Below are 24,912 nucleotides of genomic sequence, written 5' to 3' on the forward strand. Positions count from 1 at the left end.
TTTGGCAGAAGCTATCTTTAGAACATCTATAGATAAATTTAATTGTTCTTGGAATCCTCCTTAAAACTTTGAACTTATGTTCAAAATCTTGAGAAGTTGCTACTGCATACAAATCAATACCTCATGTGAAAAAATCTGTTTCCTTGTACTCTTCCTTTCCCTTTGTTTTACTCCTCTTTTCACTATGATTTCTGTTAAATTTTAAGCTGTTTATTGAAGCTTTTTATTCTGTAATTGTACAGAATCTACCCCAGTGGGACTGTAGTTCTTGGCTGTGGCTCAGAGCTACTGCAATAGGGTAGATGTTAAATAATAAAAAAAATAAAAAAAATCATTCATTGGTAACGAATTGTAAAAAAAGAGCTTTTTTTTTACTCGTATGTGCTTGGGTCTACTGTAACTCTGTACTTCTCCTTCGAGTCCACTAGAGGGAGAATTACTACTTGTATTTCGCCAAATGTTTACAGGCATCCCATTTGGTAAATTTTAAGCATTTTATTACTGCAAGCTTTGTAGTTAGCATTGGCTTGACTTACAGCAGTTGGTAATTGATATTCATATATCTCTTTAGCATTTATAGATCATTGTCTGTTGCTGGATATTAAGAGAACCATAGACTTGGATTTTCAAGCGCTCCTTGTTACTGTCATTTTTTGTTTATTTTTTATGTTGTCCCAAGTTCTAAGCAATGCATCATTAAAAAGCCACCAGAATGTCCCAAAACCAAAATTCCTTGCCAAAGAGATCTTGCAGTTTAAAGCAACATATAGCAGCAGATCAAGATAGAGATTTAAAAGTGATTAAGTGGCTACAGTAAGTATTGTTTTCAGTAGTCTAGTTTGTCAGTTTTCTAAAGTCGCTGCAGCAAAGAATTTCAAGGTAGATAATGAGATAAAGTGTGCAGATGTTTATAGATGGCTTTTCCTCAGTGAAAGACTATCCTGAAGACAGCTTGAAGGCATTCAGTAATGACAGCGGACTGAGGGAAATGGGTATCTTAAGTGGAGGCTGGCATTTCAGCAAGGTGAAAGAAAAGAGGGAGGGCGGAATAGTCAGAGAAGACTTCTAGAAGTAGAAGTCTGTGTCAGCAAAAAAGGCAGAGAGTCATATAAAATTTAGTAAAGTGTCATATCAGAATGATTGGCTGGGGAAATTATTCTTGTCAGCAGTGTTCTAAATTACTGACAAGACTGTATTTGTCAAGGCCAGGAGAAAGGATGGAAGATAATGATTTTCTGGGTGAGAGTTCTGGCTGTGTGGATGGATAGGATCGCTACATCATCATATGACTCTGAAAACTGGATGCTAGGCACAAACTCACACTGTTTTCCATCCTGGACGTATGGTTCCCCAGGGTTCTCAATTTACAGTGTTGAAGTTGTAAAGCTCTCCATCAGCATAACGACACTTGCAATCTATAGACAATAACACAAACATCCCACCAGAGCTTTGGTTTCTTCTGAGATAAAAAGTTTCCGGAGAACTGGCTGTTCATTTAGCAAAACTGGCAGAACTAACTTAGCAGTATTGTTCTTTGTCTTGCACCATCACTGCTATTTCTTAGACCTCCAGATTTTCCTTCTAGTTCCTCTGTGTACCATTCTTCATGTTCCCTTTGCTATGTACTCTTTTATACTTTTTTTTTTTTCCCTTTGAGTGTTTATCTGAAAGCCCATTTACACTATGGACCATTTTTGTTGCACTGTTATATATTTTTTCATCATAGCATCTTTTTCTTAGGTGTTAATCTTCCTGTAAGAGCAGTTTATGTGATAGTGGAAGGATCTCAGACACATTTGCAGGACACAGAGGCTGTTTTCCTGTTTCTGCTCTTTCCATGTAGGCTTCAAGGCTGACCTTTAAGTTGTCAGGAGAGCTTGTTTTAAATATGAGATATGCATTCTTGCAGCTGAGCAGAGGTAAAAGAAAACCAAACATTTTAAGCATTACATTACAATGTACAATGTGTACATTAAGAATGTACACATACAGTGTACTTTCAGGTTCATTCCTTGAATTGCTTCATCTTCCTGTGGTGTCATGCAGCTTCTCAGAGCACCACACAACACCTCCACGTCCTTTTCTAGAGATGGAAGATTTAGAGGTGTTTCTGGACCATTGTTTTATGAGTCTGTCATAGTTTCTGTAAAATGGGGTTAATGACGAACATTGACAATTGAGTCAGTTTAAGAGTTGCAATATTCACTTGTGCAGAGCTTCTTAGGGACTGGAAAGGGACAACACTCCAGCCCCTTCCTTTTCTTAACCTATATCTTCTCTATAATCCCTTCTGATCCCTCCCTGATCCCTCTGTAGCCATCAAGATGTGATCAAAAGGGAGCTTCCAAGAGAAAACTCCTCAGGGAACTGGAAACATTTATTTGCAATATCTTACCCACCATGGTACATATCCAAAGCTCTCTAGTAGGCCACTTTTGGGACCACTCAGTTAGATACTATTTTGCAAAAGAATGCTGCCATTTTGGTATAACCAACATCCCAGCACTGAACCATACCACCACTCTCCAGCTCTGGGGATGGGGCAGAGAAAATATTTCACTTTATCTTTCCTTCCTTCAAGCAATTTAGAACTACCCTTCTAAAAAAGCCTTCCACTGTGGCTGGCAGATCTCACAGGCTTGAATCCAATATGATTATGCATTCCTTGTCTCATCAGTATCTCCCAGGTTCAAAATGAACCGAAATGCATTGCTTTCTACAAAAATTTTAATCAAGTTGTGGAAGTCCTTGTATCAGGAATTACGTATGCTAAAAGTTTAAAGGGTTCAAGAAATGACTGGGCAAACACATGGAAGAAAAAAACATTGTTTTTTTTTCTTTTAAGTAAAAAGACAACATGTGGCTTGAGATATCCCAAACACCAAATATTATTGGAAACTGGCTAGTATGGGAAGTGTCATTGCATGCTTCTTGTCTCTTCTACTCGGCAATTATTATTTACTCTTAGCAGCTGTCAGAGAAAGTATACTCAGGTAGACAGACCTTTAGTCTGACCCAGTGTGGTTCTTATTTTCTTGGCACTTAGCACTCTCCTTAGGTTCATCACACTCATTTTGGGACATCTTCTGTCACTGGTTAAGGTGACACTATTTATCAGGTCTACCCTCTTGGGTCCTGCCAATCTCATTTGGCAAAAAAACGACTTCTTGTATGACCATATTAAAAAAAAATTAAATTAAAAGATATGCGTAGGAGGTGCGAGTTTCTTCTTCACTAATCCAAACTGCTGTCACTAAAGTAACAGACAGGTCAGAGCCTCAGTGTTCACAAAGGAATTTAAGAGCCTTGATGCTTTTGCTGAACAGTTATGTTATTTCTGTTACTCTTCATTTCTATGTCAGTATTTTTAATCAGGTATAACAAAAATCTGCTAACTCCATTAATCCTCTTTTGATTCCACCAAACATCTACAGGAGTCTTGATTGCCAGAGAGGCAGCTAATTTCTATGACAATAATTCATTACGTGACCAATATCCTAAATGCAGCTCTGTGGTTATGCACTTGTTTCGAGAGGCAGTCTTGATCTTTTACTTCCCTAAAGAGGTACCCAGTCCCAATCGCCTTTGATACCAAAAGACTTTTAATCTTATATGTGGACAAGATTATGCATTCTACAAATGATTCTAGAGGCACATTAAAATCTTTAAAGGTAGTCCAACCTTCCTAAAAAGAAAGCAGGCTGTCCTCAGGCACCTACTTCCAGAGTGTAGTATTCCACTGCTTTGATTCTGTACTGGGGCAGGCAGCAAGAATCCCCAAATGCCACTACTACAGTGCCTGTAGGCACCCTTCTAATCTGAATATGTCAAACTTGGTGCCCTCAATATCAAGAAAGAGGTTTTGGAAAGAGTTTTTGGCTAATAGAAATTTTCTTTTGGCAGTCCTACAGCAATGCTCGATTATTCCTGGAATAATTTTTATAGTGGAAAGATTCACTGCATAACTATGTTAAGATAAATTAAGCATGGGTGGGGTTTTTTTTTTCTTTACTCTTCTGCATCTCTGCATTCTGTGAACAGCACAATTTCAATTTTGTGCCCTCGAAAGTCACAGAAGTCATGAACTCATAGTATTTTCATGTGTTGCTTTTCACCTGTTCTGTTAAGAGAGACCACTTGAATATTCCCTTTTGACTGCACATATAATAATACATTTCATAGAATCATAGAATCATCAAATGGTTTGGGTTGGAAGGTACCTTAAAGATCATCTAGTTCCAACCCCCCTGCCATGGGCAGGGACACCTCCCACCAGTTGGACACAGCTAGTGGTATACTGAGTTAGACACAGTCAGGGGTATGACTGCGTCAGGGGGCAGCGAGAGTGGGGCTGCTCACATGTGCTGGGAGCACAGGATTCCCCCAGCACAGACAGGGCACAGTCCTGCAGCATCCGAGCTGGGCTGGTGACGGGGACAGGAGCCAGCAGCGCCAGACGAAGCCAGGAACAGGTCCAGGGAGTCCAGACAGGAGGATCAGGAGACGGGGCTGGAGACAAAGTGGCCTACAATAAGTGGAGCCAACTGGGACAGCAGAAAGCAGGGTTGGCCATGGCCACAACACATCTCTGCGCACTTGTGTGGAGCTCCGGCACAAAGTGGGCCCGGGGTCCATTAGTGGGCTTGGGGGTCTGCGATCTGTAACTTGCCACTTCTGAGATGTTTTCTTTCCAAGCAACAGAGATAAAACTTGGAAAGGTAAATCTTCCTGCTACAGAAAATTAAATTATCTCTCATTATGCTGCGCTACCTTAGTCAATGAAAATAATATAACCTCAGAAAGAATTTCTGTCTTTTTTAGATTGGGGTTTGTTTTTTTTTTGCCTTTGGCTTTAGAGTCAAAGTAGAAATTGACTCAATATTTATTCTTAATGTTAATCTTAGGACATTATCTAATTATCTCAAATCTAATAATGAAAACAAACATTGTGAAAACGAGCAACAAACAGGAGAATTATAAAACTAAAAAAATACTAATCTGGTTCATGATCTGGCCTTTGGTTTATCTCTTTCAGTTAATGGATTTCATGTTTTACGATCAAATGCATAAAAATCCCTCTGAGTCCTTAGTTCCTTTTCCACTTGCTGGTAAATGTTATTTTAGATGAGCTCTTATATGTGTTCTTTGTTAACATTAAAACCAGAATATCCTATCTAAGCACGGAAAGGATAGTTTAAAATTCAGCTTAGAATTTCAGATTCTGCAACTGCAACTCAAATGTTTCACATAATTCTTTGTCGGGTTAATTTGGTTTGGCTTCAGTCAGTAATCCAGCGGTGTTAATGTAATACAAATGCTTAACATATTCTATAAAGATCTGATGATTTTTCTTGCCCTCAGCAAGGGCAAGAAATGGAGAATAGGGACATGTTCATTATAGTTATATCCAGCAAGAATGTTTGAAACATTAACTTCTCTGAAAATAAAAGTGTCCCTTAAACGAGTGATGAAGTGGTGGCACAGATATGTATAATTCTGTATTAAGTAAGAAGAGCTTCTGGTTTAGGATTTTTCCTGTAGAGGGTGACAGAGGACTGATGATTTGTTCTTTCATTGTCCTACTCCTAGCGATTGTTCCTGTCCCCATTTGAAGTCAGTGGACATAGGCTCAGACAAAAAACCTCTCGGTAGTATTGGTTTTGGGCAGTCTAAGAGGTGATCTTAAAGGTGTGCTAATGATGTTTGCTTTATATCATAAATGTATCATTTTCTTTACCTGATAGACTATATAAGACCCTTTTATTTACATGCTGTTGCAGTACTTTGGAATATCTGAGAGCAGCCATGCTTCACTTTCATAATTAATCATATTTTTATTCCTCTGTAATTATATATAGCATATGATTTACTCCGATTTACTTTTTCTACTGTACACTGCACTCTAGTTTCTGATTCCTAGTTTCTTCCTTGCAAATGTTAAAGGAAAACCTCTCCAAAGCTTTGGGCAAATATTAGAATGAATAAAATTCCTTGTACAAAATCAGATCTCTTATTATACAAAATGTTTAGAAGCCGTATGCAACCAAAAGGAATTTTGAAGGATTTTTTTCTGTACATTCAGAAGAGGATAACTGTATTTAAGACAGCAGGGTAGAATTCTGTAGGTTAGAATTAAATTTCCATTTATATCCATGAAAGGTTGCCTGAAACTATTTAAGTTCTTCTCCTTAAGATGGAGAGAGACACACTATAGAATTGGCAAATACACAAATACCTACTGCTGATTCCAGAAAGATTTGTGAAAATGAACTTGAAAAAGGTGTGATACGTTCATAGTATGGCAATCCCAAGCTTTTTATGCAGGGAAGGAACGTTTTTCCCCCAAACTTGTTTAGAGAGCTCTGCCTCTGAACTCTCTGAGTGGGAATACACTCTGTCAATTCTTAAAAACATCGTAGAAGCAAATTCTTTTTGTTTTTTAAATTCCAGTTCTTACAAATATGTGAAGTGACCACTTTAACACCTATTGAAAAGATAAGGAAATGTCTGTAAGTGAATTGTATGAATGGGTATGTATAAAAGGGTAATGAATGGGTAATGTATAAAAGGTATATTTTCATTATATCTTATACTCAAAATTTTAGTAACTCGAAAGTCCTAAAATAAAATTTACAATAACAAGCTTGAATTGAGCCATCCCTAAGTTCAACAGCTTAAGCAGAAATCTCCAAACTCTGAAGAATCCTGTGGTATTAAAGCTCTGTCAGTAGCTATGATTTCTTTTGTAATGCACTTTTTTTTTTTCCATTGAGTAGTAACTCATCTCCAGACAATGAGTGGGTTATGTAACCTTACTGTAGACTTTTAGACTCATTTTTTTTTAATTTTCTGACCTCTCTCGGTTTTATAAATATTTCTTTGAATTCCTCCCAGCTCTTAATGCATGGTCAAAATAACAGATTACTTGAATTATAACAGATGGTCTAGATTCCTTGTTAAGTAAACTTTCTGTGCATGTGTCTGACCTCTCAGAAATGTACTTGTTTAATTGTACATTATACTCTGGCTTAACCACCATGCTTGGAGGGCCTGGGTTAAGTCTAGTTTGCTAAAAGCTGTTGCTTCTGCTAGCTTCAGAAATAAACTCTGAAGTTTGGGAATCCAGAATGTCGACATACATTTTGCCAAGTACTTGTGATACTTTATAATCCTTAGAGGTTTACAAAGCCATCATGCATTCACTGACATCAGCAGGCAAAATTATGCTCTTCCAAAAACAGTATCTGTCACAGGTTTAGCTCTAAAAAATCTAAGATTGTAACCACAACTTGCCTAGCTGTGATACTTTTTAATCAAGCCTATATCTATATTAAATACAGGCCAGGGAGGTAGGGCTGGGCTTGTTTCCTTCTGTGCCCTGCCCTCTCCACTGCCCTCTTCTTTCCCCTCTCCTCAGGACCCCTCTCAAAGCAATTTATGCTCATAATTGTTTTCTGCTCCTGTGGGCCATGTCCTTCACTTGCCGTTAACTAATAGTTCCCAGACATCTTTATGTGTTGCAGTGGTAGGGATGCTGGCTGTTCTTTGATGTAATTGTGTAGAAGTACATTCATTTCCCTTAATCTTACCCCAGGAAATGTTTTCTTACACAATTGTTTAGAAATTACAGTTATTGCTACTCTGTTTATTCTTATTTGTCATATGAGGTTGTTCACTTCTATGTTAACGCATATGTGTGGGGAATGATACATCTGCCTATCTCTTCCTGGCAAGCCACACCGCATATAATCCTTTTAAAAAAATGCTGCTTTTATTTTTATGAAGTATCTGTTAGATATTCTAACATGTGTCATACTGGCTGAGGCCTTTTTTCCAAGGGTTGGTATAGTAAAAGCATTGTATTTTCAAATGTTGACAGCTTTCCTTGTGTAGTCAAACAAGATTGTGTTGGCAGTCCTTTCTAATGGAAGCTCTTGATTACAGAAGCAGTTTTTCTTAATCCTTTTCTTTAAGTTAAGGAACATCTAATCTTGTTAGAAGGAAATCTCCGGGCTATCCTATGCAGTGTTGACATAATGATTTCATTTATAACCAAATGCTAAGTTGACTGTTCTTGAGATGACCGCTTCCCCCACTTCATTTGTTTTGTTTTCCTGTGTGCATGTATGGCAATGTGTGGTTTTAAGCTGGAGGTCTTTGCCAGACCATCTACTGGGCTCTTTACAGGACAGCAGTGGATGGCCCCCAACAGCACTCAGTTTATAGCTTTTATTCCACAAACAAACTGTATTCTGAAAATATCCTTAATTCATTTTCTGTAGCAGCACAAATTGTAGAAGGAACTGTACAACCTTGCAAAGATTTCAGACAATCTCTATTTTCAACTCATTCTTCAGAAACACGTTGTACTGTTCTAAGTTTGGAGCTCTTTTAGAAGTTCTGTCATGGGTCTGTATTCCATTTAGCAAATTATTTTGAAAGTATAAGACTGAGTGTTCACTGGCATTTGCATAAAATGCTGCTGAAGTCCTTGTGCAAGGATTGCAAAATATTTTTCTTAGAATGGACCCTGGCCCCGCTGTTAGAAGTAGCTCTTGTATCTGCTTGTTTTCTTTCGTTAATATATATGCAGTGTTCTCTTATCTCTGCTGTTTCTGCCATGCACAAACATCCAGCAGCTCATTCGGGGGAATCAGCAACTAAACACTGCTTTATTTTCATAGAATCATGACAATACTTCCAGACACTCCAAAAATATAATAAAAGAAATGACTGACTAAATGCAACACATTTTATTGAATTGCAAGGTGAATCTGAGCTGACATTATGAAAAGTTTTTATTAGGAACTTCTCTTGAATAAAAGTGCTCTAAAATTTTAAGTGACAGCAAGGGTTTTGTTGATAGTGGCAAACATACCATGCCCAACTTCGAGCGTACCAGAAGCTGTTCTTACTTTGTTTTGTTCTCCTTCTGAAAGTATACTTCTCAATATATGTCTATCTGACTATTATTTGGAAAGTTGACCTGATTCAGTCATTCAATGCCGTTTTAGGTCCCATTGTTCCATGAGGATATTATTGAAAATTTACTTCTATCAAATACACAGAGTAAACCCAGCAGCCTGCAATTTCCTTGGAATATTGAGAATGGTGTGTGTTTTCCATACCTTTCACTGTTACAGAGTTTCATCTGTCAGAGGATGCCTGCCATCGCTATGCTAAGTGCAACCAATCCTCTTTTCAGCCACCCATCGCAGCTCCGTGCTACCTGCGGTCTCCCCGGCAGGCCGTGCATGTAACTGCTAGGAAAACGGTCAGATATGCACTATCCTGCACTTGGCAAATCCATAACTATCGTATCAGCTCTTTGAGAATGTGGCAATTGGCAGGTATTAAAATGACCCCGTGACCTTTACCGGTACTTAACATTTTATTAAGACTTCCTATCACCTATTAATTTCTTCTTTTATCCTTATTCTCTTCCTTGACTGCTATGCTCCTCAATTTATGCATTAACCTCTCTTTCCAAATAAGAATCATAGTAACATCCAGGATTCTTATTTTCTACCTTATCTAGAATTAGAATTCTCCTCAGTCACACCAAACCCTCAGTATTCTGTTATTTGCTTCAGGAAGTTAAGCCACGGTATAGCCCCCATTCTTCACAACCATCTGACTTTATCTTCTTTTCTCTCCACTTCTTCTGCACCATTCTCAGGTGCTGTAGTACCTCAGCATGCTCTGACCTTACAGCTGGTCCTGCTTTGAGGTCATTTCCAACCTGAATTCTTCTATGATCCTGTGATACTGATCTGCTTGCTTTCAAAGAAGCAACACGTCGGAGGGTTGTTCTTTCGCTTGTATTCCTATGTGTCTGGAATTCTCTACTTGCTCACAAGTAAGATACTCCAATAACTTTTCCTCTTCACATTTTATCTGAAAGAGTTCTTTTGCTCCTTGTGAGTGACTTCATTCATGCTCTAAGAAGAAAAAATCTGTTAAAGGTAATTTAAAATAGCCACAATCGCGTAATATATTTTATATGTTGATTAGTAGTTATAATATTAAAGTAACTTTATCATACTGTGTGTTCAAAGTAGTTGTAATACAGAAATTACTTATTAATCCTTGTTTAGTCTCTTTTATGTGAGATCAAATACATGCTTAATCTTGCACAGTATTACCTGCAGAACCTATTAACTTACTCTCTTCCATATGCTGTAGCTCTTTCTAGTCTTCATGATTAACAGAAATGTGAGCACTTTAAGCCTGTAATATTTAATTAAATTTATCATAAGGAACATATCTCATAAGAAAGTTTATGAAAAGTACAAGAATTGAATGCTTCATTTTCATTTTTTAGTATCTTAAAGTGGTCACTGGAAGAGAATAGAAGCTACGGCCACTTCTAGATTTTTTTAATGCTCAATTTCTGTTATAAGGAGATTCTATTTCTCTGCTTTTGTCCTGAGCCTTATGATGATTTATTTAAATGTACAGCAGGCAGAATTAAATCTGATCTTGATATAAATTTTACCTATGCAGCCGTGACTAAGCAAAACCTGCAAAATTAGATTTCACTGTGAGTGCCTTAAATTAGAACATTAAATCAGATGGTGAGTCAAATGCCCTTAGGACGTAAAACATGAACATGCTTAAAGCACTATCAGTATTACCTTTTGCAAATGTGACATGTGTCAGGTCTCAAATATTCTCATTTTTAAAGAAGCAATAAGTATATTCTTTTGGTGGAATTTCACAGGCCACTTTCAATGATCTTATTTCAGCAGCATGACTGGGGAAGAGCCCAGAAAATTAACTCATTGGGAAAAACATTTAAAAATCCTTTTTTTTGTAATCTTGATTAAAAACCCTACAGCAATTTTTGGAATTGTACCCTATGCTTTCTTAATATGTGTGAAAAACACATGCTGCAGTTTTTACCTGAAGGAGTTTTTCAAAGTAGTAGCTGACAATTTTTTCCAGTTTTAATAACTGTGGTGATCTTTGTAGGAAAACTAGATATGTCTTTATTAAAACACAGTCAAGTAGGATTGTTCCTTAATTAATCAGAATTTTTATAGAAAAAAGAGATAATTCTACTTTGCTGTCTTTTTAAAATGTGTAGTTAGAAACATTAAACTGGAAATGATAGTTTTTCCTTATGGCATAGTTTTGTTTTAAGGCTAGTCTACCTCATGGTACTGCCCTTTTTCTGCCTTGTCTTCTCCCTAGTCCTGACTGCAAGACAAGCATTTTGTCTAACTCACATAGTGGTTATTCAATAATGCTGGAAGTTAGACCTCTGCTTTTTATTACAGTGAAGGCTGTTTGTGTTTCTAGTCTATAATAAAATCAGTCCAAAGGCTTTCATTTAACTTCATGAGCATGCTTGAGAGTTTTCATAGTACATATACATGCTAGATGTAAACATAGATTAGCTCAAATGATTCTTAAATCATTTATATTTTGAGACTGTTTATAGTAATTAAAATTACTGTTCTGAGCATGTGAAGATCTCATTTAGTACTCCTAGACATCTTTTTTTTCTTTCTTTTTTTTTTTTTTTTTTTTTTGAGGAGGAGGAGGAGGAAGCGGCAGGCATATGTCAAAATAAGGTATTTAGAGGAATGGAGCATCTACATTCACAAATCTAAGCCATTAACCAAGTAAGGAAAAGCATTTTAGTTAGCTATTCATGCAAACAGTGCTACTTTATAATGACTGAGCTCGCTTTTCCTGTTAAAAAGCATTATCCTGCTGTTCTATACACATTACATATTACCTCTTTGAATACGTGGCAAACCCACTTGATACCTGTAACGCAGGATGTCAAGGTAATGGTCCTTGTTGACTTAGTCCTGATATTTTTAAGAACAAGGGTAATAAAACTGCTCATCTGTGCACCAATACTTTCCTCTTCTATAATTATCTTTGTAACATAGTGCAACTTAAAGCAAGATCCTGGGCCGCCTGTAATAAATCTTAACGGTCTTATTGACGTCATTGATTCATTGATCTCCAACGGATCAGTCTAGTTTCATAAAGCCACTGCAGCTATCTGAAGACCATGCTTTGGAATAGACTTCAGGTGGCAGTATTTCATAGCATAAAAGAACATAGCTCTCATTACACAGACTATTGTTTGGAAAAAAAATATTGGACTTGTATGGAATTGCTAGTGTTTTTTAGCAAATAAGAAAGAATAATAGGCTAATAGAGAAATTATATGCTTGTTCTTCATAGATATAAAATAAACGTTTTCCTATATGATGGTGTTTTTTTTTTGGTCTGCTTGTTGAGGACCAGTGCTGTGTATACTACTCTTCCAATCGAAAAGGAGTGGAAGCAGTTACTGTGTTAGTTATGATTGAATCCAATTCTTTTTCTGTCTGTGGATTAACACTTCATTTCCAGTTTAAATTTTGTTCTCAATGAAACATAGTTTAAAATTTTGGTTTTGTAGTTACAATAATATTGGGGCTTTGTTCTGTATTTGGTGAGCGTTAGTTTTTACATAGTGATTAAATCTATAAAGTTCTAGAAAAATACACAAAAATGTCATGCACAGTGATTTCAGCATTCTGTGGTACGTGCTGTTCAATATTGAGTTAAATTTCTAAATACCTTGTTATCAAATTTCACATATGACGCAGTACAGTTAAACTTGTCTACATAATGGGGCTGACACCTGATAGCAATGTCATTCTTAATGTAAGTTGACCTTTCAGTTGCTGTTCTGCTGTACTTCTGTCAGCATCATGATGTTCTCTCTATAATCCTCATCAGGAATTGTGGCTTCGGTGCTAAGTACAGAGGTGATTCCTCTCCATTGTGACAGAAGGCTGCTTTTGCAGGATTTCTGTTTTTTCCGTAAGACAGAGAACAGTATTTGCCTTTCACCCCTGGTCATGTAATTGTGGTCAAACACCCTTCACCCCATTGAAAGCCTCGGCACTGTGTGTGCTTCAAAAGGAAATTCTTATTCACAAAGGAAAGCTGGACTGTAAGACAAAGTAAAAGAGAGAGAATCTATTGCACCAATGAAGATTATATGTAACCAATGTTCTGACGTTAAAACGAAATCTCTCACAAAATGGTGGTGTTTTGTTCCTGTAGGATGAACAGGAAGTATGGTTATAACTGAAAAGGTGGTTGTTGTTGCTGTAAAAATAACTGTATCAATCTTAAGCAAATATTAACCTACCACCAGTTATTACAGGTCTTTGTCTGCTATCAGTGAGTTATGAACAAAACTGAAGATGTTTATAAAAATTTTGTCTTTCACAATAGAGGAAGCAAGTTATTTTAATTAAAAATGAAAAAAAAGAAATCTCAGGATGGATTGAAAAAGGCTTTGTTAGATCATAAAACTGCACCAATATCTTGTTTGCATAATGCCATGAAAAAAAGATATTCTAAAAATGGAATTTAATAGCAGTATGTATTGACCAAATAAATGCAAGTACTTTTGCCTTTTCGTATTTTGGAAGTTTTCTTTTAGTATCTTTCGATAGTTTATTTCCCCACTAGCTGCAAATAGAAAGAAGGCACTTCCTTAGTTCAAGTAGTGGTCATGATGATATACTGAATTAAGACCATCTCATTAAACACATACTGGTAGCTTTTGTAGTCTGATTTCAGTTTGTGTGCAGATCTTAAATGTTTGTTTTGTTTCACTGGAAAACATAAGGTAGCAAGTATTAGTATTGCCCAATTGCGCTTGAAAACTTGTGGTGATAAACTTGAGTTGGAGGGGGCAGAGGGGGAGAAGGCAGAACCTAAAGCCTTTTACATTATCTAATTGCAGCAGTTACTAGTTTGCTTAAGAGGTAAAAGTTTGTAATCCTGCTTTGTACATGAGGACTACAAAGATAAATACTGTAGATCCTGGAAAAAACAGAAGAGGTTATTCAGCGGACCCCTTCCTTTCAGCCTTCTTGAAGGCTCAGGAATAAGCAAACGGAAAGAATAACCAAACAAAATGAGCATGCATCTGATATTTAAGCCCTCCTCCAGCACTTTTTATGTACATAACCAGAAGTCACTCAAGCAGCTGCAGCACATTAGTTCCAATAGTTTAACCGGCAGCTTTGCAGCTCCGACAAAGGCTGTGCTAAAGCAGTTTCTTCCTCCCGTGCTACGATAGCTAATAAGTGATCTTTGGCAGCAGGGCTGCGAGGGGAGTGGTAATGTTTAATAGGTTTCTGTGGAGGAGTTAGCTTGCTTTTTTCTTTGTAGATCATTATCTATAGAGAGAAGCTGAGGGCAGGCGACACCATGTTGAAAACAGAATAAGCTGAACTGGAGTTGGAGCTCTGCACAGTTCTTGGGAACTGATTTAGAAAGGAAATATTTCAAGCAGTTAAACCAGTATTCGATTGTATTAGACCTTAATAACAAACTTACTTGGGAAACATGGCTCAGCAGGCAAGTCCGGACACTCTGGCTGTTCCTGAAGTGGATAATGCACATTGTCAAAATCCATGGTTAAATGAAGATCTTGTGAAGACCCTGAGGGAAAACCTGTTGCAACAGGAAAAATCCAGGACATCTAGGAAATCTTCATCTGCTTCTCCTCGGCTGTCTCCAGTTATTTCTCCTCGAAACTCTCCCAGGCTTTTGCGCAGGATGCTGTTAAATAGCAACATACCAAAACAGCGGCGTTTCACTGTGGCACATACCTGGTAAGAGCGGGTTGTCATGAAATGTCAGGTTGGTTTGGTTTTGTAGAGATTTATCCCCTCAGTGTCAGTGCTTATATTTGTTGGTTTGATCTCTGCGTGAATCCCTCTGGTTGAAAAAGACAGTTCTAACTTATGACTCAAGTTAATTTCGGACCTGAAGCTGAAAATAGTAATTTATATACGGTAAGAAAACACATATTTGCTTGCACAAACCCTACTTTATTTCCTCTGATTTCTCAGGTAATTGTTCCTTTCTTCCCCTCCCCCAGAAATAAAAACTGGACTCTTAAGAAGGGAGAGTACTTATCTCATTCTGTGCTGTTCAGGCCAGAGTGAGTAGGCATTTTTTTTCTTTAATGTGTCTTTTAAATATATTTTGTTTTATTTTTTTATTGGCAATTTATGGCCCCTCCTCCCCTAAGCAGAACAGCATAAGTTTGTTTATATTTTAACAGCGCTCAAATTAAAAAAGACATGACAGAGAAGAATGATGGGAATAGATATTGTATATGAAACAGTGATTTTTATTAAAGCAGTTGCTAGAATAAACAGAGGAGGGATGGAAAGGGAATCCCTTGTTAAATGATTCACGAGTACTACTATTTTTGTAACTCCATCATTACTTAGATGTGTTTGTGATCAAATCTATAAAAGACATTACATTTTTTTGCATCCATCTTCTGTAAAACAGCAGCGTAACTTCATTACTTAATTTTTTCTTTTTTAAAATGCTACATATGAGATTGTTGTAACTCAGTAATACATTCCTGCTTGCTTTGATGGTCCTGAGATCTCGATGTGTTCTGTTTTTTCTTGTGAGATTTTTTGCCCCCTTTATATTACAAGTAAAAATGTAATATAAAGAAAGGAGGCCAATGAAATATGTGCAAAGAAACTAAGTCATGTATTCTAAGCAGCAAATGGATATGCTGCTCAAGTTTATCTTAATTTGCGTGAAATTACATTTACATCATAGCTATGAGACTGGTATGTGCATTGCACATTGTATACATGTGTGCCTAAATCTTTACTATGCATTTGTATAGTTAAAATACTCCTTTGATAAGATAATATTTTTACCCTTGTAAAGGATGAGGAAAACCAAGTGTGCCTTCATACTTAAAGAACATTTAAGTGTACCAGTGTACCTGGTCAGAAATTGCACGTGTAACAGAGAAAACTGAATGAAATTAGGATATTTCATGTTCCTTTAACAGTTATGCATAAATCCCAACAACATTAAGGATTTCTAACTGCTGGTCTGCATTAAATAATTTATAAAACTGTCAATACGTAAGAACATGCAGGATAAAAAAGAAATAATACAGGAAGAACTGTTTTACTTTGTAAAATGAAAATAAATAAGAATTTGTGAAAGTTTACAGAGGGAACTTATCATGTGTTATGACAGTTATTGTAGACAGTTTAAGATGACAGAGAAAGGAAGGTATTAAAAGGGACGGATATGAAGTGAACAAACAGGTTTGGGCAACATGGAAAGGCAAAGGCTGGCACAGTATTAAAAAGTGGAATTTTGTTTAAAAGCACTTCCCCTAGTGAACTTCAGAAAGTTTTGAGTATGGGTAGAGTGCCTTTTTCAGCATGACATGGAGTGTACAAAATGCTTGGGTTTTTCCCAAATATGTGAAACACTAGACCTGCAAAATACTGTCGTTGAACAATTCATAGTTATTTCTAAATGATTTGTAGGACTGACTCATTTTAGCAGCACTTTTTTTTTTTTTTCAGCAAGCAGAGAAGTAGAGAGTCAATCAGAGCGTTATCATAAATTACCTGAGAACCTGCAAAGAAAAATAGTATCCCAGAAGTGAAGATGGAGGAGAAAAACACACTAATCTTAAGTAATAGTATATGTGATCAGACTCACAGGTGTATGAAGGGAAGCAGAAGCACTACTATGTGTTTAGAAAATTTATTTTGTTGCCAAATCCCATCAATTCTGTAGTTACTGATACATCTTCACTTTGTTATGTTTAGACAACTGAGGTGCTGTGTGATAGACATGTGGTTTCTAGATGCTTTGGCTACACAGACAGTACATGGGTTTTAATTCCATATCCATATAATCCATTTTAGGCAGCTCATAGAAAAAATGCTTTTGAAAATGGAGTAGCTGTATGTTTACTCCAAAGTGTAGTACTAGGGAGGATCCATTCTGGTTTTAGTGCATATCATTTGTTCCACCGTAGTTATGACCTTCTCTGTAAGCACTCTAATTTTCTTCTACCTTAAGAATAGTCGTTGAATTTGTGTATACATCTTTCTTATTTAGTCCATCAACACAGGCATTAAAAATTTTAATAACATGATCTTATTCAAGCCACCAGTAAGTTGGAAAGTCATTCTGACTTTGCAAAATACCACTAATTTTATAACTTTAGTATTTCCTTATGTTTTTCTTATGATTAGAAGTTTATGTATATAGGTAGCGTAAGAACGAAATGTTAACACTAAAGATATTGTTGTGTGTTGCAGTGATGCCCAATACAGCCACTATAGATCCAGTGCACCAGAACAACTCATTCAGGTGGTACCTCACTCCCTGATTTCCAAGCTCCAAAACGGCATTCACATACAGTCAAGAAGTGGGTGGCAGATGGCTGAATTGTTCTGGCAACTCGATTCTTCCCCCTTTCTTTCATAAGGCCCATATTTCCCCCGCTGTAATAGCCTCGGATGTACAAATGTTGACGCTAAAATGCATTTTCTTTATCACGTGACTATTATCCTTTCACATGAATAATCGAGTTATCATTTTTAGTCATATGGCAGGAATATTCAGTCTTATGAAGACTGCATAAATGGCCTGGTTACGAACTGTCAAAATGCCTTCATTTTTTGTTACATGATGAGGTATACAATCATAGGATGCAACGCACACGTCCATCTACACAGTGGGGGGCGACAGTATGTTATGTAAAAGGCATGTAACTACTTGTGATAAAAAAAGGTGATGTACGATGTAAGCCTTTAAGACCTCTTTAAGAAGCTCTATGGTGGTTCTTTCCAGAAAAGTTGGGCCATTGTGTCTTCAGAAAACCATGTCTTATATAAAAATTGCCCTGAAAATTGTACACAAACTGGTCCATATACTAGGGAGTACTTAAGAAACTGGTGGAACCATTCATTTAAATTTGTTCTCTCTCTATCAGTTGTTCTCAGGAAGGCATGACTTAATAGTCTATTTTTTTAATTTGTTTTTAGTAGGAAGTTTCCATCCACTATGTTCAAAAATGCATTATAGAATTTGATTTTGCTCACAAGAATGTAATGGAAAATTTGCCAATATTTCTTTCAACTCAGAGTTCATCTCTAGCCATTAACCTCAGACATTTTATGAGTCCTTTCCTTTCTTTTCATCTTTATCCTTCCCCAGCTGTAACTCTGAATTCATTCTAACACTTGAAAGATAAACTGATTTTAGTATTTTAGAGAGGAAAAAATGCAGCACTGAATGAGTTGAAATAGAAGGTTTTAAGTGGTAGAGACGCGTGGGGTCTTCATTTTTGTTGGAGAAATTTCTGAATAACATAGCTTCAGAGAGTGTTACAGCTAGTCTTGCCTGTAACTGTGAAATTTTAAAACTGAAATCAAAACTGTGAAATTAAATAAGTTATCTTGAACTTTTAGCCTGGATCCCTCTCAGTCTATAGACAGTATCAGTCCGCAGTCAATAGGAAACATCTGTAGCGACTGAAAAGAATGGCCAGAAATTCAAATATACTTTAACCACAACCAATTCAAGTTCCTCAGAAATCTGCATTATATTGTATTACCGTAAAAGTAATCATAATGCTTTAAGATCAATATAGTGATGCGGCAGCACGTATCACAGCTGCACACAGACAAGATAAGTCCTCTGGTTCTGTTCAGTTTCTGAATTGTCCCGGTTGGCTCTGTGTATGCCTTTTCTGAGCTGCCTATTCCCCGGTGCAGTTTGTCAGGAGGGGTCAGGAAAGTGGGATCACACGTGCTGGGGTTGGTGAGAAGAGAGCGCCTTCGGTGAGGGGGAAGGGGGCTGTTGGTTGCCCAGCTGTGTGAACAGCCAGCGCCTGTGAGACTCGTCCAGAGGTCTGTGGAAGGATGTTTAGATACTTCAAATCATACAGCTTTAGTTAACTCATGCGGGAAGTCAGCTTTCCTTTATTTTCCATGAAAAATTCCTTTCTGTAGGAAAGGGAGAGGAAGCAAGAAGCATAAATATTTGGAGCAGGATAGCAAGGTCAGTGCAACATAGCAACTAAATTGTATCTACTTAATTGCAAGTATGAAGTCATGGCATGAATGTGCTTGATGTTTTGGCCTTTATTATTTGCTGCCTTAGTACTTCTCAGTGAACACAAAAAGCTTAGTTGTTTTTTCTCTGTTATATATAATTTTGGACAGAATATTTGCTGCCTTTGTGATTTATTTGTGTGTGTTCAGATACAACATGTAGTGATATATGACATATTAAAAATGACATAAAGTGGGTTTGTTTTTCATGGGTCCATTGTCAGTCTTCCCCTTTGATATCTGTTCCCTCTCCAGTTCTTCTGGGGCTCATTCAGTACTTTCCAATGTTCAGGAGTTTTATGTTTTTGCTCTTTAGACTTGTTTTTTTGGTTTTTTTTTATAAACATGCACCCGCAAACCTAACCATTGATTACTGATGGTAAGAATGCAAGCATGTGCTTAGTTATATAGAGTACTTTCTTCTGAATTCAGCCAGTGTTTGTCCCCACCCATAGTAAATAGTTTTACATTGACTTTGGCATTCAGATATGAAAACGATAGATGCCTTAGAAATAGTTTAGGTAGATACGGGTAAGGTGTGCCATTTTAAGTTTCAGGAATGTAACTGACATAAGGGTACTGATAAACTCAGGTCTTTGTTTATTTTTATTGCACAATATCTTTTCATGCACTTTCAGCGCTAATTGCAAAAAACAACAAAAACCTCAAGTGTTAGTTATAGGTTGACTGCAGAAGAGCAATATATTTAACTTGATGTGGTTCCACACTGCCTGATTCAGTGTGTATATCTGAAACTACTAAACTATACTGAAGCTATACCAAACTGAAACTATAGACTTTTTCTCACTGCAATTTTCTTCCAATTTTCAAGATATGTTGTCTTCAAAGATTTTTAATGCCTGACTATGTTTTCCTGTCCCTCACCACCCAGTGCTTTTTAGGGAACTAAAGTAATGACAATTTGGTGTATGAAAAGCATCTCAAAAGGAAGTTCCATCAAAGCAGAGTAGGGTGATAACTATGCGAAGAACACTAGAGAAGGATAGGATTCGTACTCTCTATACTGTATGTGCGTATATTCTGTACTAACAGCTGAAATGTTCAAGAGAATTGCGCAGAGTAGTTCAAACTTCTGTGGAAAAAAATTTGAGTGTTATGGAAGAATATTTCAAAAGGAAGCCAGATTGCAGTATATTTTCCCAATTTAATTAGTTGCATATACTCATGAGATTAAAGGCAGTGTTTAATCAGGTTACAGATGCAATAAAATTTAATTAACAATAACATCCTTTTGGAACTATTAAAGTCAAATGTAAAGTTTTATCTTGAGTAAGATGAAGATAAGATACACATTTGCATATGTGACCTTATTTGTTTCCGTTCAATTAAGAAAACATCTGAGTTTTTTCCTTGCTTTTTCTCACCTAAGTTTTATTCACACTTTGTAAACCAGCTGACCAATTATTATATAGGGTTTTAGTCAAGGTAATAAGTGGCATATTACAGTGGCATATTGCAGAGGACTCTCTTCCACTTCCAGACTTTTTAGAATGGGTTACCTTGTTCCTTTTCTGGAATAGTATGCGATCCTCTCTACATATAATGTAAAGATATTTATAATGGATGCATAAATCCTTCCCAGGAAAGAATTTCATTTACAATATTGTCATGGTGAGATACTACAAATATGTAAGATAACCCAATCCACATACACACACTTTTCTTGAAATTCTATTACGTAAAGAAGGGCATGCTTATGTGGATGCCTGTATATAAATAGGCAACAGACTTGCAAAGACAGCATGGGTATTTGGTGGGATCTGTGCACACCTATGCATGGGTTAGTGGAGCAGAGGCAAGGAATGAGCTAGGGGAACGTGATGCTGGCGAGTATCTACAGAGTGGCTTGCAATAAGCTGAGGATGTTGCACAAAGCTCAAACCTGTGGAGAGTCAGATGAGGACAAAATTCACCTCCCTGTAAAAAAAAAAAAAAAAGGAAGAGGCAAAGATGCATTTTCCTAAAGTCCTGTTAGAGCAGAGCTCCTGGTATCAGAAAGGAAACCCCAGATCACTTCAGAAAATGAATAATCAAAGACTAAATTCTAAGTCTTTATTGTATAGTGACAAATAACTGAGAGAACAATGTGAAGGAGAAAACCCAATAAATTTAGCTGGCTAGATTTGCTAGTACAAGAGTTTGTCTTTTATAGCAGTACCTGTTGCATCTCTCCTTTTCTTCCAAACTAAAATGTATCTCAACTATTTTCATTGATTCTTTCTGTCTTGTAGATGACCTCCTTGCCTTGTAGATCTGATATTTCTTCATAAGTTTTAATAGCTGAAGTGCTCTGCCTCAGCCATGCTATTGTCTGATCTTTTGTCTTTAATGGCGTGTTCTGTGCTGGGCAGAATTTAGGAGAATGTCTAAGTAATTTAGCAGAAGTGAAACTGAGTTCCTATAGTTCTGCTCTCATTTAGTAGTTACCTCAAAAGCAAAGAACTGATTTACAAGAGTGCTCTTGTATCCACAATTTTTCATTTTATCTTATTATAATTGTATTGCAGGTAGTTATTTGTCACTGCAAAGGTTTTAATTATTTTACCCTTCTAGCATGATAAAGTCTCTGATTTTTCTTAAGATTTTTTAAAAGAAATTGAAAAATGTTCCAGAAATTTTTGTAGAATGTTTTTATTAGCTTAATGTGTAAGATCTTGGGAAGCCTGTTAGGCTGTCTTCCATGTTGCTTCTGGTTGGATCACTCTGATTGCATTTTGCAAACTTGCTATCTTCATTTTCATTTTGCATGTATATATATTACTATTTTATTTGTGGTTTGCCAAAACAGGTTATTTGTTCTAGCCCCAGTCTGTACTATCCTGTTTGTTTCTTCTACAGTTTGACACCGTTTTAATTTTTTATGCAAGCTGAAATTAGTATTCCGTGGTAACCTTTTCCTCCATTTTGAATCTAAAGACTCCACTGTACATTGGCCTTAAATTAAAGATTTATTGTTTTATAAAGAAACACTTGTGGTCATGTCATAATGCTTTAATTGTAGCCTGTTTTCCTCTTAGATTGTACTTTTCTTAGTGATCAGATCTCTTCTGTGTTCTTCAGTGTACCAAATCTGTCAGTAGTCATTAAATATTCTTATTATAACAGATAGAACGAATGAGTTAGAATCACATTGTGGCAAGTGCTCCACAGGTATGCTCCTGACAGTGAGGTTCATTATTGTAAACTAGTAGTCACAGACTTTTAAGGGTGATAGATTGTTCAAGTAAGCTTGGAATACTTTAAGGTGTAATAATGTCTGACAACGAGTCATGTACAATTAAATGCATTAGCTTTATGGGCCAGACTAACTTTAGCTTGGAATATACAGGAACTTTCATGGATTTTCTTTAATGCATGAATTTGTCTTTGGGACTATCTCTTGACAATGTCACCTTGATAATTTAAAAAAATAATTGTGGATTAATTAATAGAACATGTAAACAGTGGGTTTTGTGTATATGTGTGTGGTTTTGTGGTGTATGTTTTATTAGGCTTCTGTGATAAAACTGGATCCACTGAGCCTGGCAAATAATCTCCAGAACAAGTAGTAGTAGTGCCATGAGAATGAATCTCCACAAGGTGTTTTAAGAATATCTGTCTGTATGTTTATTCCCCCCTAACAATAGAATAAGACAGCAAATAAATCTTATCCAGAGTAGGTTTTATAAGTTGTGTGATTTTTCCAGCTTTATCTGAACAATATATATTTCCATATTGAGTAACTGAAGGAAAAATTAAGCATTTCTGATGTGCACTTTATTATTCTAACAATTTTCCAGTTATATTCAAATAAATGATTTATTTGACCATTACCATAAATATAGTTTTGTGTTATAGAAGACATGCAATTTTCTTTTGGGGATGGGAAGGTTCACTGAATGATGAATCAGAAAAGCTAGCTATTGTATTTCCAGTCTTGCTGTGCAGCTGTAAGAACCTTTAAAATCTGTACTTTCATAAACACAGTCATAAGCAATAAAACCTAAGTTATTTTAATATATCACCTACATCTTTGGCCTATGCATTAGTATGCACATTCACATGGCAGAGATTGAATTCTCCAAAGGTGTTAATTACAATTGTAGCACATTACGTAATAAAAAAGAAAAATAATGACTTGTGTAAATGCATGCTCTTATGGGAAATAGATTAGACCACAAAATTAAATATGGAAATCCAGCAAGATCACAAAAAATATTCATTAAAATGCCTAAGAACTGACTGCAAAATGAGCTTCATTCCCCACATAAAAAATAATTTACTGCAGAAGAAATATCTGAAACTTACAAATGACATTGTTTCTCCAAGCATGTACTGCTTATTTCCAAGGAACGCAATGTATGTGAGAGCCATTAGATACTCCAGCTACAAAATGATTACAGAACAATTGCATACTTAAGTATTTCTTACTTATTGTGATGGTCGCAGTCTGGAGACTTCCGTGTGGTTCTCTTCTGGGTGGACTATATTTGTCTGCGGTGACTGTGTGAGGTATATGTGTCAGAGAAGGAGTTGTTGCTCCTGTAGTCACACAACAGTTTGTGATATCTGGTGGCACTGGTATAGAAGCAGCTGTGACAATACCAAGCTTTTGGCCTTTCATCAACAATAGCTTGCCAAGAGAAACAATATTAAAACACATGATGATTGGGGGGAATGGGCTATGAGACGAATTAAATCCCACCATGTGATTGTTGTTAGCAATTTAAAAAGTAGCACTAAGGCTGAAGCATTCTGACTTCAAGACTGGACTGCATCTTTCAGTGTGTTTAAAACAAAACAAAACAAAACAAAAAACAACAACAACAACAAAAAAACACCAAAACCCAAACACCCCAAAAAAACCTGTCTCAACAGAATAAAAAATTTTTTTAGCCTGAACTTCAGGATTGAGGTTTTGAGGATTTTTCAAATAAAATATTGAAAAATACTGCCTTATTGTGCCTGAAATATTTAATTTGAAATACTTCAGAATTTCCAATCCCCCTTCCCCCAAGTAATTACCAAGACCAAGGAATGCCTTGTTTCGTGTGGAGCCTGCGCGGGAGGGAGTTCTGCTGAGCTATGAGATTCAAATCACAGCATCATGTACTCTGTTTAGGTAGGTGGTAATGAGTGGTATATTATATTCTGCATGTATCATAATTATATTATCATGTATTATATATGATATATATATATCATCACCCAACAGCAGGTCTGCCATTACTGCTGTTCTAAATATATATTTATCTTCCTTTAGGCCACCTGTCTTCTTTTAGCAAATTCACAATATACTCAGTGGACATATCTGCAAGTTATTTTCTATTTTCTCCTTTTACTTTATCAAAATTTCTTTCTGATTTTCTTTCTGGGTTTTTGCTCCAATCTGGAAGCCTTCTCTTTTTAAAGATCTCAGTGTGATCTTGATAGATGTTAATGAAATGCTTCTTGAAACACTGTGGTACACACTGCTGTCTCCTCATAATGGTGGTCTGATACCCATTATGCCACTGTGGCTTATCAACCATTCTTCTAGAACCTCCATATCTTATATTGCATTACACAGATATTCTTCTGTGAGAAAAAAAACGTAAAAATTTTGCTGGTAATAATCTTTTATGTTCCCCAGATTTTGTTGGGTCAATGGTCTAACCTTTTCTATGACCTAGAATCTCTTAATCTGGCTTGTAAACTGACAGCCACTAAAAGAATAGGCTTCCCAAGAACAGAATCATAGAAGGGTTTGGGTTGGAAGGGACCTCAAAGATCACCTAGTTCCAACCCCCCTGCCATGGGCAGGGGCACATTCCACTAGACCAGGTTGCTCAGAGCCCCATCCAACCTGTGCTTGAACACGTCCAGGGATGGGGCATCCACAGCTTCTCTGGGCAATTTGTTCCAGTGCCTCACCACCCTCAGTGAAAAATTTCTTCCTAATATCTGTTCTAAGTTTACCCTCTTCCAG

The 24,912-nt window shown here is 36.6% G+C and overlaps 1 protein-coding gene across 3 annotated transcripts in view; it reads left to right on the forward strand.

Annotated features, from left to right (window-relative positions):
- Positions 1-24,912, forward strand: part of PDE4D (phosphodiesterase 4D) — a gene marked incomplete at its 5' end in the record, with an annotated part of 552,125 nt that overhangs the window by 161,134 nt on the left and 366,079 nt on the right. The window contains one exon of one of the 3 annotated variants that reach the window (XM_082497089.1): positions 14,380-14,648. The exons of the other annotated variants lie outside the window; for them this stretch is intronic. Coding sequence (XP_082353215.1) covers positions 14,380-14,648 — 269 coding nt within the window. Of the gene's footprint in view, positions 1-14,379; positions 14,649-24,912 lie in introns of those variants that run through there. 3 annotated transcript variants of the gene reach the window in all.

The sequence above is a fragment of the Vanellus vanellus genome (assembly GCF_965231255.1).
Source record: "Vanellus vanellus genome assembly, chromosome: Z".
NCBI lineage: Eukaryota > Metazoa > Chordata > Aves > Charadriiformes > Charadriidae > Vanellus > Vanellus vanellus.